This window comes from Bos grunniens, chromosome 8, assembly GCF_055505025.1.
Source record: "Bos grunniens cultivar Pamir isolate PY7600 chromosome 8, Bosgru_T2T1.0, whole genome shotgun sequence".
In the NCBI taxonomy this organism is placed as follows: Eukaryota; Metazoa; Chordata; class Mammalia; order Artiodactyla; family Bovidae; genus Bos; species Bos grunniens.
The window spans coordinates 101,285,569-101,303,724 of record NC_141172.1 but is presented as its reverse complement, the minus strand read 5'-3'; the positions used below and the strand labels follow the sequence as shown (position 1 = coordinate 101,303,724).

The 18,156-nt window shown below is 37.0% G+C and overlaps 1 protein-coding gene and 1 pseudogene across 11 annotated transcripts in view; both read left to right on the top strand.

The window, feature by feature from the left end:
- LOC147367812 (immunoglobulin-binding protein 1 pseudogene) overlaps positions 1 to 16,957 on the top strand; it is a 33,786-nt pseudogene extending 16,829 nt beyond the window's left edge. For 2 of the 3 annotated variants that reach the window (XR_015132138.1, XR_015132139.1), the window contains 2 exons: positions 5,214 to 5,298; positions 15,782 to 16,957. The product of XR_015132138.1 is annotated as an immunoglobulin-binding protein 1 pseudogene, transcript variant X1 (transcript). Of the gene's footprint in view, positions 1 to 3,703; positions 3,823 to 5,213; positions 5,299 to 15,781 lie in introns of all 3 variants that reach the window. The other variant, XR_015132140.1, reaches the window with a different exon arrangement.
- The window catches only part of PTBP3 (polypyrimidine tract binding protein 3), a 90,555-nt gene that overhangs the window by 16,829 nt on the left and 55,570 nt on the right, over positions 1 to 18,156 (top strand). For 6 of the 8 annotated variants that reach the window (XM_086315980.1, XM_086315977.1, XM_086315976.1 and 3 more), the window contains one exon: positions 5,214 to 5,298. Coding sequence is in view for 5 of the 8 variants with exons in the window: in XM_086315973.1 (XP_086172099.1) it covers positions 5,214 to 5,298 (85 nt within the window). In the remaining 3 variants the exon portion in view is untranslated. Of the gene's footprint in view, positions 1 to 3,703; positions 3,823 to 5,213; positions 5,299 to 18,156 lie in introns of all 8 variants that reach the window. The other 2 variants (XM_086315974.1, XM_086315971.1) reach the window with 1 other exon arrangement.

Genomic DNA, 18,156 nt, shown 5'->3' with positions numbered 1-18,156 from the left:
TTCAGAATCTTCCTTACCTGTTATTTTATTGGCTGATTTGCAGTTGTGTGGATTGCCTTTTGTCATATTAATAATCTCACTTTAATGCTAAACAGAACCACTTCCCATCAAATTGATAATAAAACACTTTGTTTGTGGTGCTTAATTGCAGTATTCCTTTGCTTTGTTGGCCCTGTGTATTTAATTATTCTTAAGCAGGAGAGAGCTTCAATAATTGATACTTGAGGCAGTAAAGCTGATTGGTGTGTTGACTTAACCAGAAAGCTAACAAGTCCGCAGAAAAACTGTTGCACTTTTATAAATTTACTGTGTGTTTCTAAGGAGACTGTTGAGCAAGTATTGTTCCTGCTCCACCCTCACCCCATGATGTCTTCATTATTTGATTTGTTAAAGCCTTTTTGTTTAATGCTAATTTGTTTACCTGTGGTACAGTCATTTTTCTTTCACTTTTTAACTTTTTTTTTTTAACAGTTTTCTGCTGTTGATCATCTGCAGTCACTCATCCAAATAAGCTTTCCATCATTTATTTAGAGTCTTCATTCTGCTTATCTTCTCTTCATCTCGCAAACTATAATGTCTCACCACAGCTGGCACAGAGTGCTGTGCTTAGTCGCTCAGCCATTTCCGACTCTCTGCGACTCCGCAGACTAGCCCACCAGGCTCCTCTGACTATGGGGATTCTCCAGGCAAGAAGATTGGAGTAGATTGCCATGCCCTCCTCCAGAGGAACTTCCAAACCCAGGGATCGAACCCAGGTCTCCCGCATTGCAGGGCAGATTCTTTACTGTCAGAGTCACCAGGGAAGCCCCAGCAGAGAGTGAGGTGGAGCAAAATATGCCACCCTCAAATAGGCCATTTTGGTGTGTTGATTATTTTGAATTAAAGTTACTTAAGAAACAGATGATGCAAGCATACTGACCCTCCTTTGTCTCCCTGAAAGCAGGAAATAAATCTTCCAAGTGAAAGTATCCTCCTTACATTAGTACAAGGAGGGTAGAAGTCATCTTTATCACCAGAGATAGGAAATTCAAGGCAGAGAAGGCTGATTAAGCCCCAGGCCATTTGTTTTGTCAGAGTTCCACAAATAATTGTTTTCTTTGTCTAAAAGGCATAAAAATTGCATGCTCTGGTCACTTCTTAAAGTCTCATATCTTCATGAGTTCCTGTATGTATGAAATTAAATTTTGTTTCTCTCCTGTTAATCTGTCTTGCGTCAGTTGAATTTTTAGACCAGCCAAAGAACCTAGAAGAGAAGAAGGCAAACGTTTTCCTCCCTTACAAGACAGTCAGTTTTACCTAGGTCTGCATTGCTCTTCCTTAACTATAATGGAAAATTAGTTTTCAGACACTTAGGATATAAATATTAAGCATAATTTTCATAAATACTTTTTGTTTTTTGTGAAGTAGTCTGTTAATTACAGGCAGTGATTCCCCACCCCCCACCCCCAGGAGAAAGAATTGATGTCAAGGAAAGAATAGTTGTTTAGTGAACTGATTGTGTTTTTGTCACTTTTTACAAAGCTTACAAAGTAATATGACTTGGGATTTGAGCTTTATAATGTCTTAAAACCTTTATTTTCTATGATTTGAAAATGAATTTTGGGGAGCAAAAAAGCTTAGCTAGTAAATTTTGATTATCGGTATATTTTTTATGACTGCATTTTCAAATGTAAGCTCTTTTTGCTATCTTTGTCTTTTATCATATCCTGAAATCATTAGGGTCAAAAGTTATCAGTTTTTTAAAGTGTCAAAATTATTTGAGATACGCGTTGTTTATTCTGTAAAATGAATAGTAACCCCCTCTCTGCTATTTCCAAGTATAAAACTTTGGAATCAAATATTTTAATTTTTCTTATTGTATAATAAGACATAAAAATAGCATTCCAGCATTTCATTGGATCCTATAGGGTTTGCTTTACTTATGCATTATTTTAGATTATTGTTATTACTACTATTACATTATTATTACTACTCTTTTAAAAAATGCTTCTTGTTACTATTAGAAGATCTAGTAGAATTATCAAACTTAAATGCTTTTATTTTGAAGACTAATGTTCACCATTTCCTTTTATAGTTTATATTTCGTGTAGAAACATGATATATAACAGTTAAGATGTTTCATTAATTTACTTAATATGCCATATAAATTTATCTTTTTGTAAATATTTGACTAGTAGATCACATTTTTGGACTAAATTTGTCTTTTACAGTTAGAAATCTAAATGGTGATTTAAAGGTGAAGAATAAAGTTTTAAAAAATCCTTCAAATGAATAGTTTTAATATATTTGCTCTATTGATTCATCATTTATCCATGAGAGGAATTAGGCCAACAGTCAAGTTAGGGAACAGGCTTCCCTGGTGGCTCAAATGGTATAGAATCTGCCTGCAGTGCAGGAGACCCAGTTTGGATCCCTGGGTCGGGAAGATCCCCTGGAGAAGGAAATGGCAACCCACTCCAGTGTTCTTGCCTTGAACATAGACAGAGGACCCTGGTGCACTGCAGTCCATGGCGTCACAGACATGAGTCAGACATGATTTAGCGACTAAACTACAAAACAGCAATTCTATGTAGCATGACCAGCAACTCTGTGTTAAGCATACTTGATTGCTCTGGAGGCTAATCTTAGAATTCACTCTCCAGCCCCTCCAGCCATGTAGTCAACCTTGCCTGTAATACTGTCTGGTGACTCAAATCCCCTCAAGTTTAAAAAAAAAAAAAAGACACTTTCTCAGGCATAACTTTACCAGGGATTTAGAGATTACCTCCTAGAAGGAGAGGGCAAAAACCAGACCTCTCTTTGAACAAGGTTAGATTCTTTATTACACAGACTGTGAGCCAAACTGAGTAATATTAAAATTGTGGCGGTCATGTGCCAATTCCAACAATATTTGAAGAACCCTTTGGAAATAGCTCATCTGGTAAAGAATCCACCTGCAATGCAGGAGACTGGTTTGATTCCTGGATTGGGAAGATCCGCTGGAGAAGGGATAGGCTACACACAGCAGTATTCTTGGGCTTCCCTTGTGGCTCAGCTGGTAAAGAATCCACCTGTGGTTCAGGAGACCTGGGTTCGATCCCTGGGTTGGGAATGACTACCCATTCCAGTATTCTGGCCTGGAGAATTCCATGGACTGTATAGTCCATGGAGTTGCAAAGATTCAGACACAACTGAGTGACTTTCACTTTTACTGTAGAAGCAAAAATGCATCTTAGTAGTCATTTGTAGTATATTAGTAACTTGAAGTTACTATATATTGTTAAACAGAAGTTTGAGATTTCTTACAGTTTTACCTTCACTCAAAAAGAAAAGATTGTCTCTTTTACTTCTGAATATTTATTCTATGGATAGAAGAAAATATTGTATTCTAAATGCAGCATAATTTTGGGGATCAATAACTTACATGTGGTGCTAATATTGAGTAGTAGGGAAATAGTAGGCAATTACAGAATTTAAGAATTCATTAAATAATTATGATGGAGACTAACAATGTGACAAAAACTTATCAGTTAAAAAGATTACAGAGAAACATAGATTCATATTATAACTTTGTACAGTGTGTATTAGGATAACACAACTATGAAAATGATCTAGCTAATTAACATTTATATATTTTCCTGATATAATTGGATAAGTATGCAAAAATGTTTAAATGAAGATGATTATAGTGAAAAATTTGACCTCCTGTTTTTTTCCTAAACAGATATCATCAGTGTGCTGAAGGAAAGTTCTAGTGCCACATTGTTTATTCTTCTTATGTCCTACTCTTGCCATCTCATGGACTGTAGCCCACCAGGCTCCTCTGTCTATGGGATTTTCCAGGCAAGAATACTGGAGTGGTTGGCCATTTCCTTTTCCAGGGCATCTTCCTGACCCAGGGATTGAACCCGGGTCTCTTGCACTTCAGGCAGGTTCTTTACTGACTGAGCTACCAGGGAAGCCCCTCTTATTCTCAAAGGTTAATTACAAATGGAACTTTATTAAATCTCTTTTGCAGTCCTTTCCATTTTGATTTTGTCAAAATCCAGTCTTTTATCAATTTATCTGACAGGGAATTTGCTTTTTGTTGGTATCAAAAAGTTTGCATTTCTTTTTAAAACTTTAGAAAGTTTCCTTTATTGAAAGAATATTTTTACCTTTAAGGGATTGCTATTCACTACTAATTACATTGTGTATGTATAACTAGATCTCCCCCATGGCTCAGCAGTAAAGAATCCACCTGCCAAGCAGGAGACATGGGTTTGATTCCTGGGTCGGGAGGATCAGGAAATTCTCTACTGCTGTCGGGGGCCAGGTTTCGATCTCTGGTCAGAGAACTAAGATCTCACAAGTGGTGACATGTGGCCAAAAACATTGACTGAGAGCTGAACAAATTACCATTTGAAATAGGTTGGTTTTAAATTTATACATGTTGCTTATTGTCATTCCTATATATAAATGTTTTAATCTTGGTAATAGACCTCATGGTTACAATGAAAAGGCTAGGCCCGCTCACTTACCTTTTAGCTTTGATAATTCAACTTTGAAATTGGTCAAGCTCTTACCTGAAAAAAAGTCTAAATTACTTAAAAGAGTAGTTATTTAAGAAATAATACACAATAAAGACCATTTAAGGAATAATGGAAGAAAAATCACTTATTTAAAGGATTTGGCCAATATAGAAATAAATTACATCTTTTTGTTCAACTTTTAAGAATATATGTATACAATATATATATCATGAAAAAGTATATATATATTTTTATATATATGTCTGAAAAAGGGAGTGCTGCACAAATTATTCACATGCAAATGCTTAAAAACATACTAAAAAACTTAACATGCTTAATATACCAATTGTGTTTAAAATACACTAAATATACTTAAAAGTATACTGCAAAAATAATAATTAGGATACAACCCCTGAATATGGTTTTTGGTACTTCAGCTGTAACATCTCAGAGGGTTTGATCAAAAAAGGTTATAGGATTATGCTCCCAATTATGTGATGGCAGTTCTTTTTTTTATTGTTAACAACCATGTAGATGTGCAATAATTTTCCTTTACTGTTCTCTTCCAGCCTTTAGATGTTATGATTCTTGAGGTGTTCTCCTTAAATGCCGTGATAATCAGATTTAAGTAATAGTACTAGCTTTTAAAATTTTTAGTAGTAAATTTATGGATCATTATCAGAGACTCATTTTTATTAACACAATATTGCTCTTGCTTTTCAGCGGGGGTCTGATGAGCTTCTTTCTTCTGGCATCATTAACGGACCTTTTACCATGAACAATTCCACTCCTTCTGCAGGTGTATACGGTGAGTTTTCATTTTTTTTTTTTCAAAATTTGAGAATTTTCTTCCCTGGGTTTCAAACATTTTTTCCACAGTGTTCTTATTTTGCTCATCTTATAACATCAAGTGCTACTATTTATAACAAAAACTAAAATCTGTGGCAGTGAAGTTCATATAGATGAAGTTACTAGTTACAGCACCCTTAAATTTCAAGGATTAATTTGGATCTAATTTTTGACTGGCATTCTTTGTTACATAATTGTGATAAATTATCAATAAGTTGGTGATCTAGAACTATTGAGTAAAAGAGCTAGATTTAAAAGCTTGCACTGAATGATGATGACTTTAGAGGTATTAAAACTAAGTTAAAATTTTATAAACTCACATGATTTTAAAACTAAATGTTCTTGAAATTTGAGGACTGTAAAATGAATTGGAGGAGTGAAGTACTGAAGAGATAGCAAGGGAGTTAGGAGGCTATTGCTGTACAGGAAATCCTGGTAAGGGAGGAAGATTTCTACTGTAGCAGTAGCAGTTGTGATGGAGAGAATTAGAGAACATAGGTGAAATTGATGGTAATTGGTGATTAGTTGAATGTTTGAATAAGGAATTCCACTGATGATTTTCAGATTTTAGATTTGGATAATTGTGTAGCTGAATTGTAGTGCCTTCATTTATTTTAGAAAATACAGAAAAAATAGGGTTGGACAACATAGCATGTTCAGATTTCATACATTGATTTGAGGTTCCTCTGGGAACATCCAGGTGGAAGTGTCAGGTAGGTAGTGGGTTCTTCTGGTTTCAGCGTCGTAAGAGACATTTGGAAATCTATATCACAGCCACTTAACAGTGGAAGCCATGAGAGTAGAGAGTCTCAGAAAAGACGAGATTTTTTTTATCCAAAGGTTTTTGGAGTTACAGGAAGTTAGAGAAGAGTGGACCTCACCTTCTAGACACTGATGTTTGGAAGAGTGAACAACCTTTCTGTGAGAACCCCTATAAGAGAAGTGACAGTTAAGAGAAAAATGAAAAGAAAATTCAGTGAAGAGATTAAAAGTATATGAGAATTGGTCAGCCATGGACCATTACTCTAGAAGATTCGTTGGTGGGGCAGCAACAGGGGGTTTGTTCTTGTGAAAGTGTGAACAGTAGATAATAGGAGCAGGAGACTGAAAGCGCTCTCAAATTTGACTTGGCTTCAGAATCATCTGAGTGTTAAAGCACATTTGCAGAGTTCATCGTCAGAATTGCTAGGCCAGTAGGTCCAGGATGGGTCCTGATAATTTTGCATTTCCACAAGTTCCAGGAATGATGATGCTGACATTTGAGGAGCCACACTTAAAGAGAATTACTGAATGAAGGAAATAACTAGAATTTGAAGTTCTAAAATCTGATTATCCTCTTGATCTGTTAGACTTTTAAGGAGAATTTGGCTCTTACTCCTAGAGCTAGGTACATCTAGGCGGGGGGTGGGGGGGGTGGGACACGTGTTTGCTTTTAACTTTAAAACCGAGGTCAGTTTGTCTGATCATATTTATAAACTACTGGAACAGATGACCAGAAAGACTGACATCTGGATTGATTGATTACTTAGGAAAAGAAAGATGTATGAGCTGTGAGTTTATCTGGCAGCAGTAGTCTGCTCTGTTTTGTCTTTATGTTTTGAATTTCCTCTTGTATCCCGTTTCATTCTAGGTTCAGTGTTTTTAGGTTGACAGTTATTTTCTCTTAGTACTTTGCAGGTACTGTTTTATTATTCTTTTAGCCTCTGTTGTTGAGAAGCCTTTTGTCAGCCTATGTTATTATTGTGTAGATAGAATTAATTCTCTGTAGTTGTTCTAACAGTTTTCTCTTTAATTTTGTTCTGTGTCTCTAGCTATGTCTGGGTGTGGATCGCTGGTTCTCTGAGGGTTCACTAAAATAGCTTGGGAAACTTTGAAGAAAATACAGATACCTTGACCTACTCCACACCAATTCTGAAATTGCTGGTTGGGGAAGGAGAGGCCTAGGTACTGTTTTTAAAGCTTCTTAGCTGATACATGTCGGAGAAGGCAATGGCACCCCACTCCAGTACTCTTGCCTGGAAAATCCCATGGACAGAGGAGCCTGGTGGGCTGCAGTCCATGGGGTCACGAAGAGTCAGACACGACGGAGCGACTTCACTTTCACTTTTCACTTTCATACTTTGGAGAAGGAAATGGCAACCCACTCCAGTGTTCTTGCCTGGAGAATCCCAGGGAAGGTAGAGCCTGATGGGCTGTCGTCTTTGGGGTCGCAGAGTCGGACACGACTGAAGCGACTTAGCAGCAGCAGCAGCTGATACATGTAAGGTGCAGCCAGGGTTGAAGACCATTGCTGCAGACTTACTTTAATTTATCCTGCTTAGTAGTGACCCCAACTTTCCACAGAATTGCCTCCTTCTGGAACTCCAGTTAGACATGTTTTGGGCCACCTCATTTAGTCCTGCATTTGTTTAACCTCTTGCATTCATTGTCACCTACTTCTCCTTAAAGTCCTGTATTTTGGATAATTTCCTTGAAATGGTTTTCTGATTCACTCAGTGTTCAGCTTTGTCTGGTATGCTGTTTAATCCTTCTGTTGAGTATTTGATTTCAAGGCATATATTTTTCATTTTTCTGTGTCCATTTGATGCGTTTTTTTAAAGACCACCTAGTTTTGTTTTTTTAATATCGTGTTCTTTTTTTATGGTCACTATTGTTTTTTCCCCTAATTTTTTAATTATTTAAAACAATTTTTATAGTCTCAGATTTTACAATTATGGAGTTCTTAGGGGTGCTAATATTCCTGGGGTTTGTATCAGCTAATCTTTGCTTATGGTATATTATTTTTACTTGATTCATAATTTTTGGTTATGAGATAAACTTCAACTAAATTCTATTTTTCCTTCTGTGAGAATCTTTTGTGTTTGCTCTGCTAGATTTGCTAGGGTAGAAACGGCAACCCACTCCAGTATTCTTGCCTGGAAAACTCCATGGACAGAGGAGCCTGGCGGGCTGTAGTATATGGACTTGCACAGAGTCAGACACAGCCAAGCGTGCACACGTAGCACAGTATAGTCCTGCTAACGCACCCTAATGTGTATGCTAATATATTGCTTTGGGGATTCATACCAGAAGACAAGAGAAAGTAAAAATCTGGGTATTTACATTTCTCCATTCAGATCTCTGAACAGACATATACTTCCTTGTTCAATACCTGTGGTAGATGGAAAATTTCTAATTTTACTTTGCCTTTTACTGAAAGGGGGCCTCCTAAGGGGCTGGCATGTTGGTACCTAAAAATTTTGCTTCTATTTTTTAGGTCACCTATACATTAAAAATACTTTTGTAATACTTAATTCAATATTTGCAATTCTCTAAAAATTTCAAAAACTAAAGATTATGTTACTCTTAATTCTTGACTTCTTTGAATAAATATTTCTGATTGATTTTGAACAAATTTTATTGGAAAGTTTCTAGGGCTCATTTAAAGAGTTTAATCCCATTGTAAGATACTTAAGTAGTTCTTCAAAGACATAAATAATTTTAAAAATCACATTAATAATGGGTTGCTAAAGGAAAGCCATGTATAGTACTGTGTTGAAAGATCTTTTTGTATACTGTCTTCATCACAAAATTTTTGTAGTTTCAGTTTAGTTAAGTCACTCGGTCATGTCCAACTTTGTGCACCCCCGTGGACTGCAGCACGCCAGGCCTCCCTGTCCATCACCAACTCCCAGAATATACTCAAACTCATGTGCATCAAGTCGGTGATGCCATCCAGCCATCTCATCCTCTGTCATCCCCTTCTTTTCCCACCTTCGATCTTTTTCAGTTTTTCCCAGCATCAGGGTCTTTTCAAATGAGTCAGTTCTTTGCATCAGGTGGCCAAAATATTGGAGTTCCAGCTTCAGCATCAGTCCTTCCAATGAATATTCAGGACTGATTTCCTTTAGGATGGACTAATTGGATCTTGCTGTCCAAGGGACTTTAAAAGTCTTCTCCAACACCACAGTTCAAAAGCATCAATTCTTCGGCACTCAGCTTTCTGTATAGTCCAACTCTCACATCCATACATGACCACTGGAAAAACCGTAGCCTTGACTAGACGGACTTTTGTTGGCAAAGTAATGTCTCTGCTTTTTAATATGCTATCTAGCTTGGTCGTAGCTTTTCTTCCAGGGAGCAAGCATCTTTTAATTTCATGGCTGCAGTCACCATCTGCAGTGATTTTGGAACCCAAGAAAATAAAGTCTGTCACTGTTTCCACTGTTTCCCCATCTACTTGCCATGAAGTGATGGAACTAGATGCTTTGATCTTAGTTTTCTGAATGTTGAGTTTTAAACCAACTTTTTCACTCTCTTTTACTTTCTTCAAGAGGCTCTTTAGTTCCTCTTCGCTTTCTGCCATAAGGGTGGTGTCATCTGCATATCTTAGGTTATTGTTATTTCTCCTGGCAATCTTGATTCCAGCTTGTGCTTCCTGCAGCCCAGCATTTCTCATGATGTACTCTGCATGTAAGTTGAATAAGCAGGGTGACAATATACAGCCTTGATGTACTCCTTTTCCTATTAGGAACCAGTCTGTTCCATGTCCAGTTCTAACTGTTCCTTCCTGACCTGCATACAGATTTCTGAAGAGGCAGGTCAAGTGGTTTGGTATTCCTGTCTCTTTAGGAAACACAGTTTGTTGTGATCCTGTCAGTGAAAGGAATCCAGCTTGAACATCTGGAAGTTCACAGTTCATGTACTCTTGAAGCCTGGCTTGGAGAATTTTGAGCATTACTTTGCTAGTGGATGAGATGAATGCAATTGTGCAATAGTTTGAGGATTCTTTGGCATTGCCTTTTTTGGGATTGAAATGAAAACTGACCTTTTCCAGTCCTGTGGCCACTGCTGAGTTTTCCAAATTTGCTGGCATGTCGAATGCAGCATTTTCACAGCATCATCGGATTTGAAATAGCTCAACTGGAATTCCATCTCCTCCACTAGCTTTGTTTGTAGTGATGCTTCCCTAAGGCCCACTTGACTTCACATTCCAGGATGTCTGGCTCTGTAGACAAATGTTTTACACTTGTCTACATAAATCATATGCTTTGCCTTCTAAATGTAATCTTACGATGATGGCAGAGACTATTTATTGTGTGCCCCAATACTTTCTGTTTTCTTAAGCAACAGAGCACTAATTTTTATCAGGGCATGTTGTCACCCAGATTAAATGACTGCTTGTCTAGTCTTCTTATAGCTAGGTGTGTTCATGTGATTGAGTGCTGTCTAACAAGATATAAGTGGAAGTGTTACATTTCTACATGGGTTTTCCTCTATTATCTTTCTGCCTATAGGAGTACTAGTTTCCATCTGTGAGAAAAATGCTCCAGAAATCTGCCTTTGAATTTATTGCTGAATATTAAGCCATACATGCCTGACCAGTAGGGGTGATATTTCAGCTCTACCATAAAGACTATTCTAAACCCACCCTAAAAAGACTTAAAAACAAGCTATAAAACAATTAGCTGATCTGAAAGTAACTTTTTTCCAGAAAGGAGTTTGGCACTTTAAAGGAATGAAACAAATACTGGTGCTCACAGTGTTGAGCATTCAACCAAAAATTGCCAGACATGGAATGAACCACAAAATTGTGACCTGTAGCTAGAAGAAAAATCAGTCAACAGAAACAGGTCTAAAAAATGACAGATGATGAAATTAGCAGATTTGGACTTTGGAATAGTTACTAAAGTATGGGAAAGGATTTAAAGGAAAATACCAACAAGGAGAAAATAAAAATCAAATGTAACTTCTAGAGATAAAAATATAGCATCTAAAAAGAAACAGGTATGGCTTTAACAGCACTAATACTCTATAAAAGAAATAGTCAGTGAATTTAAAGTCAACAGTAGAAACTAAACACAGACCCAAAAAAAACTGAAAAAAAAAAAAAAATCAGAGCCTTAGTAACCTGTAGAACAAAGTAAAGTGGTTCTAAACATATGTATATTTGAAGTCCCAGAAAAGATGGGGGTTGGGAAACCAATATGTCTAAAGAAATAATGACTGAAAATATTCCAAATTTGGTGGAAACTGTAAACCCACATATCCAAGAAGTTCAATGAACCACAGGCAGGATAAATACAGTGGAAACCACACCAAGGCTCGTCATAATCAAATTGCTGAAAACCAGGAATGCGGAACAAATCTTAAAAGTAGCCAGAAGGAAAAAAGTCACATTTTTCAGAGAAACAAAGATAAGAGTAACGAGAGTTCTTGCCCCCAAATGGTGCAAATCAGAAGACAATGGAGAAACATCTTCAAAGTACTGAAGATAAATAATAATCAGACCGAAATTCTATGTTCAGTTAAAATATTTTTCAAAAATAAAAGTTAAAGCTTTTTTGAGGCACACAAAAGCTGAGAACATTTGTTAGTAACAGACTTAAATTTTATGAAATGGAAAAGGAAATTCCTCAGACTTGAGGAAAGTGATACCAGGTGGAAATTTGGGTCTACACAAAGTGGTAAATATGTGGATATGTGACTTTTCTTCCTCATGTTTTTGGTTAAGTTCAAAGATAATTGAGGGATTCTGGAAAGGTGGTAGAGTAAGAAGCACCAGCAGTCTTTCTACCTAAATGACAATTGGGCTGGCAGAATCTGCCTGTAACTAATTTGGAACTCTGGAGTCTTTTGAAGGCCTGCGAGTTCCAGGGGAAGACTTGGAAGGTAAACTGTGGTTAATTATGGTCAATTTTAGCTCTCAGCACAGTAGCAGCTACCATCCCTCACCCTCAGTCACATGGCAGGCAGCTGTGTGAGTTCCAGAGCAGCTTACAAATAGGAGCCAGGGTGGGCAAAAGCTTCAAGGATCTGTGCTCTGATTGCTCCTTCTGATCACATAGATGCGAAGAGGCAGGCAGCCATTCTTCTTGCATCTCTCCCTTTGGTCAGCACCTCTCACCCCCAGTACATGTGACTTTCAGAGGATATAAAGGGTTGGTGTTTTCTACACCTTCCTCCCCTTCATTTTCCTTCCCCTACCCCCTTTTGGGAAGCAAATATTAAAGACTAGGACATTAAAAAAACAACTGCATCTACAGAGAAAATTAGAAAGTATTAGTGCATGCCCAGGAAAAGGCTCAGAAGACACTTGAGAGGGACTTAAATTTACACCTCAAGCTTATTCTTGGCATAGAGACAGTCCAAAAGAATCAGAAAAACAATAACACAGACAAGAAAACCCTGAGAAAAGGGAAGAATCTGATTTCCAGCATTACCACAATACCAAATTTGATGAAAAATATGAATATAAACATCTAAGAACCTTTATGAACTCCAGGTAAGATGAATTTGATGAGACCCACACTGAGACACATTTGAAACCAAACTTTTGGAAGTCAGAGATAAAGAGAAAATCCAAAAAGCATTGCGAGAGAATCGACTCATCGCATGCAAGGGATCCTTAATAAGAATATGAGCAGATTTCTCTTCAGGAACTTGGACAAAAGTCAGTGGGCCAATATATTCAAAGTTCTAAAAGAATGTAACTGTTAACCAAGTATCCTATGTTTGGTAAATTTGTCCTTCAAATGTGAGAGAGAAATTAAGACATTCCCAGATGAGTAAAAACTGAAAAAGTTTATTACTTAACTAGATCTGCCCTGTAAGAAATATTCAGAGGGGTCCCTTGGGGTGAAATGAAAAGACAGTAGACAGTAGCTCAAAGCCATTTATTTGAGGAAGTAAAGATCTCAGTGAATGCCACTGTAAAAGCCTATATCATTCAAACAGTGGTTTGTAATCCACTTTTTCTTCTCTGCAGATTTAAGGGCCTAATACACTTTTTTTTTATTATTAATCTAAAGTTCTTAAGTGACTTGGTTTGTAATTCCACATTTTGTTTTCTACATAATTTAGGAGACTAATAACATTTAAATGAATTGTTAGTTTGTTTTTCTGGGCACACATTGTTTAAAGATCTATTTTTTGTGGTAATAGTGGAAAGAGGTGGGGACAGATCTATAAAGGAGCAGAGTTTTTGTATGTTATTGAAGTTAAGCCGGACTAAATTCAAATTAGAGTGTTATAACTTTAGGATGTTGAAAGTAATCCCCATGGTAACCATAAAGAAAATAGCTATCTAATATGCTCAAAAAGAAATGAGAAAGAATACTTAGAGTAGACAGAATCTTAGAGCGAGAGAGTAGAATGGTGGTTGCTAGGGACTGGAAGAAGAGGGTTTAGGGAGCTTCATTTAATGGATATAGAATTTCAGTTTTATCAACACAAGGTGAAAAGTGTTATGGAAATGAATGGTTGTGATAGTTGCACATTATGAATGTATTTAACATCACTGCATTCTGTGTTTAAAAATAGTGATTTTATGTGTATTATACCATAGTAAAAAATTTTTGAAAAAAACTCTAGAGTGCTCTCTATGGAAAGCTCCATAAGATACAAGTGATTAAAACAAGATGCAAAAAGGAAAAAAGGTAATTGATTATTTAAAGCAAGATAAAATTAATATAGTTGGGGGGGTTGTAGCAAATGTGAAAAGTACAATATATGACAGTAATACAAAGAATATGTATGATAAGAGAAACAGATGTATACTTTGAAAAGTTCTTACATAATACCTATGTATTATAGTATTATTTTAAGGTAGACTGGGGTAAGTTAAAGAAACTTATTGTTGATTAAACTCCAGAGTAATCACTTAAAAAAAACTAACCAAAAAAGTAAACATAATTGAAAACCAGAGGTTATCTGCCATTTATGTGCATGCTTTATGTGTGATGTATTATGTTTTCTTGATAAATTGATCCCTTTATCATTATGAAGTGTCTTTCTTTATCCCTGGTGATATTTCTTTTCCTGAAGTCTACTTTGATATTAGTACAGCCACTTTATCTTTCTTATGATTAGTGTTTACATATTTCTCTTTACTCGTCTTTTTAGCTTTAACCTGAGATTTTTATATTTAAAATGAGTTTCTTATTCACACCATATAATTGAATTTTGCTTTTATCCAGACTGTTGTAACTTCTGCCTTTGAATGGGAATCTTTATGCCATTTTCACTTTATATAATTATTGATATGGTTGGGTTTAAGTTTGTCATCTTGCTATTTGTTTTCTATTTATATTCATTCTGTTTCTGCTTTCTGTCCTGGTTTTCTTAAGATTATTTTTTATATTCTATTTTATTTATCATTTATTACTTTGTATTCCATATATTTATTTATATTTCTTGATACATATATATATTTTTCACCTAATTGTAGAGCTTCAGAATACATAATACTAACAACTAAATAAAGAAATAGAAAAATCCACAATTATAGCTGGAGATTTCAATACTCCTCTCTCAGTAATTGATAGCCCAGTACATAAAAATTAGTAAGGATACAGAACAGGGTTAGCAAATTCTCCTGTTGGCCAGATCCATTCCAGTTGCTCATTTTTGTATTGCCCATGAACTGAGACTGATTTTTACATAAAAAAATAAACTATATACCTCATATTATTCCATTAAAAAATTTTTTTATTGTTATTTTTTGACCCTATGGCACAGCATGTGGGATCTTAGTTCCTCAACCAAGGATTGACCTGGAGACCCCTACCTTGAAAGCATGGAATCTTAACCAGTGAACCACCAGGGAAGTCCCTGATTTTTACACTTTAAATGGTGAAAAACACAAAGAATATTTTGTTATGATTGTGAAACTTACATGAAATTAAATTTCATTGTCTGTATATAAAGTTTTATTTGAACACAGTCGTGCCTACTTGTTTACATCTTACCTCTGACTGCTTTCATTTTATAACTGCAGAGATGAATAGCTGGGTCAGAGCCTGTATGGCCCATGAAGTCTAAAATATTTATGTGACCCTTTAAAAGAAGTCTGTAGGTCCTCTAATACTGAAGTTTTCAGTACTCTCAACCAGCTTGACCTAATTGACAATGGAATAGTCTCCCCAGCACTATCAGGATACATGCTCAGGTTCACATGAAGTGGTCTGCGAGGTAGACTATATGCTGGGTTCTTAAATAGGTCTCAGTTAAATATGAGTGCATTAAAATTAGGTATTAGAGTTATATTAGAACTAGAAATTTTAAAAAATAATACTCAAATATTTGAGAAGAAATCTCCAATTGCTTAGGAAAAGAAACTATACATATACAGGTATACATATACATATATCCCCTCCTTCTTGAACCTGTCTCCCATCTCCCTCCACATCCCACCCCTCCATGTTGACACAAAGCCCCTGTTTGAGTTTCCTGAGAAATACAGCAAATTCCCATTGGCTATCTATTTTACATATGGTAATATAAGTTTCCATGTTACTCTCTCCATACATCTAACCCTCTCCTCCCCTATGTATATATGTATACATACATATATATGTCTATCTATGGCTGATTCATGTTGAGGTTTGACAGAAAACAACAAAATTCTGTAAAGCAATTATCCTTCAATTAAAAAATAAATTTGGGGTTCCTCCTTCCCTAAGATGGCAGCAGCTGAAGACGAGTTACTGCTCCCGCGGCTCCCCGAGCTGTTCGAAACCAGCAAGCAGCTTTTGGATGAAGTGGAAATCGCAGCTGAACCCACCAGCTCCCAAATAATCCAAGATAAGGTGTTCAAGGGACTGGATCTCCTGAAGAAGGCTGCTGAAATGTTGTCACAGCTTGACTTGTTCAGCCAAAATGAAGATTTGGAGGAGATCGCGTCCACTGACCTGAAATACCTGATGGTGCCAGCATTTCAAGGAGCGTTCACCATGAAACAAGTCAGTCCCAGCAAGCGTCTAGATCATTTGCAGTGGGCTCGAGAACACTTCTTAAACTTCTTAACTCAGTGCCAGTACTATCACGTGGCAAAGTTTGAGCTGCCCAAAACCAAGACCAACTTAGCTGGAAATAACACTGCTAATTCCTCCATGGCCTATCCTAGCATCATTGCTATGGCATCTCAGAGACAGGCTAAAAAAGAGAGATACAAGCAGAAGAAGGAGGTGGAGCATAGGTTGTCTGCACTGAAATCTGCTGTGGAAAGTGGTCAAGCAGATGACGAGCATGTTCGTGAATATTACCTCCTTCACCTTCGAAGGTGGATTGGTATCAGCTTAGAAGAGATTGAGAGCATTGACCAGGAGATAAAGATCTTGAGAGAAAAAGACTCCACACATGAGGCATCAACTTCTCAGTCATCTCATCAGGACAGGCCTCCAATGAAACCGTTTGTTCTCACTCAGAACATGGCCCAAGCCAAAGTATTTGGAGCTGGTTATCCAAGTCTGGCATCTATGACAGTGAATGACTGGTATGAACAGCATCGGAAATTTGGAGCGTTACCAGATCAGGGAATAGCCACGACAATGTCAGAGTTCAAAAGGGCAGCTCAGCAACAAGAAGATCAGGAGCATGAGGAGGAAGAGGATGATGAGCAGGCAGTGTGCAGAGCTCGCGAGTGGGATGACTGGAAGGACACCCATCCTAGAGGCTATGGCAACCGGCAGAACATGGGTTAGCCTCCCCACAACGAGACAGGACAACAGGGGCTTACGTCTTCCCCGCCAAGGACAATAGTGCTGTCTCCCCCTCCCTGCCTTTCTGCTTCAGCTCTGTACAACGAAGGCAGAGATGCTTAGTCTTGCTTAGCATTCAATAAAATGTCAAGCAATGAAGTGTGTATTTGTACCCTAAATGATAAGCCAGAAATCTTGTTTTGGCATTAATCATTCTCATCATGATACATTTTAATTTTCTTAAGTGGAAAGAAAAGAGGACTGAGAAATGGCTCTGTATAATCAATCAGTGGTTGTATGAATTATCTTTAAAAAAAAAAAAAAGGTCCCTTCTATCACATGTGCCTGTGCAGAAAATAAATAAAACAATTAAAAAAAAAAGTAACATATAATCCATAGATCAAATAAGAAAACACCACGGAAATTAGAAGATATTTTGAAGTGAATTAAAAGGAAAACATGGCTTACTAAAGTTTATAGGATTCAGCTAGAGCTGTTCTTAGGAGAAAATTTACATCTTTAAATGTTTTATTAGAAAAGGAGAAAATGTGTAAAATGAATAAGCTTCTAAGTGTAGCATAAGAAGGACAAATTAAACCCCAAGTAAATAGAGGAATGAAGAAAATGAGGATAATGAAAGCAGTAGCTGCTTTTTAATAGATCAGTAAAATTAATAAACTTCTAAGTAGACAGAAAAAGAAGGTAAGTTACCAGTATCAAGAAGGATCCTGTAGACATTAAAGAGGTACTTTTATGGACTGAATACTGGAGTGGATTGCCATGTCCTCCTGCAGGGGATCTTCCCGACCCAGGGATTGAACCTGTGTCTCTTTGGTCTCCTGCATTGGCAGGTGGGTTCTTTACCACTGATGCCACCTGGGAAGACCTGGAGAAGTTATTTGAAATCCTAAAAGATAATGCTTTTAAAGTGCTGCATTGAATATGCCAGCAAATTTGGAAAACTCAGCAGTGGCCACAGGACTGGAAAAGCTGTTTTCATTTCAATCCCAGAGAAAGGCAATGCCAAAAAATTTTCAGACTACTGCACAATTGCACTCATCTCACCCATTAGCAAAGTAATGCTCAAAATTCTCCAAGCCAGGCTTCAACAGTACATGAACTGTGAACTTCCAGATGTTCAAGGTGGATTTAGGAAAGGCAGAGGAACCAGAGATCAAATTGCTGACATTTGCTGGATCATCAAAAAAGCAAGAATGAAGTTGCCCAATCGTGTCTGATCTTTGCAATACTATGGAATGTGGCCTACCAGGCTCCTCCATCCATGGAATTTTCCAGGCAAGAGAACTGGAGTGGGTTGCCATTTCCTTCTCCAGGGGATCTTCCCAACCCAGGAATCA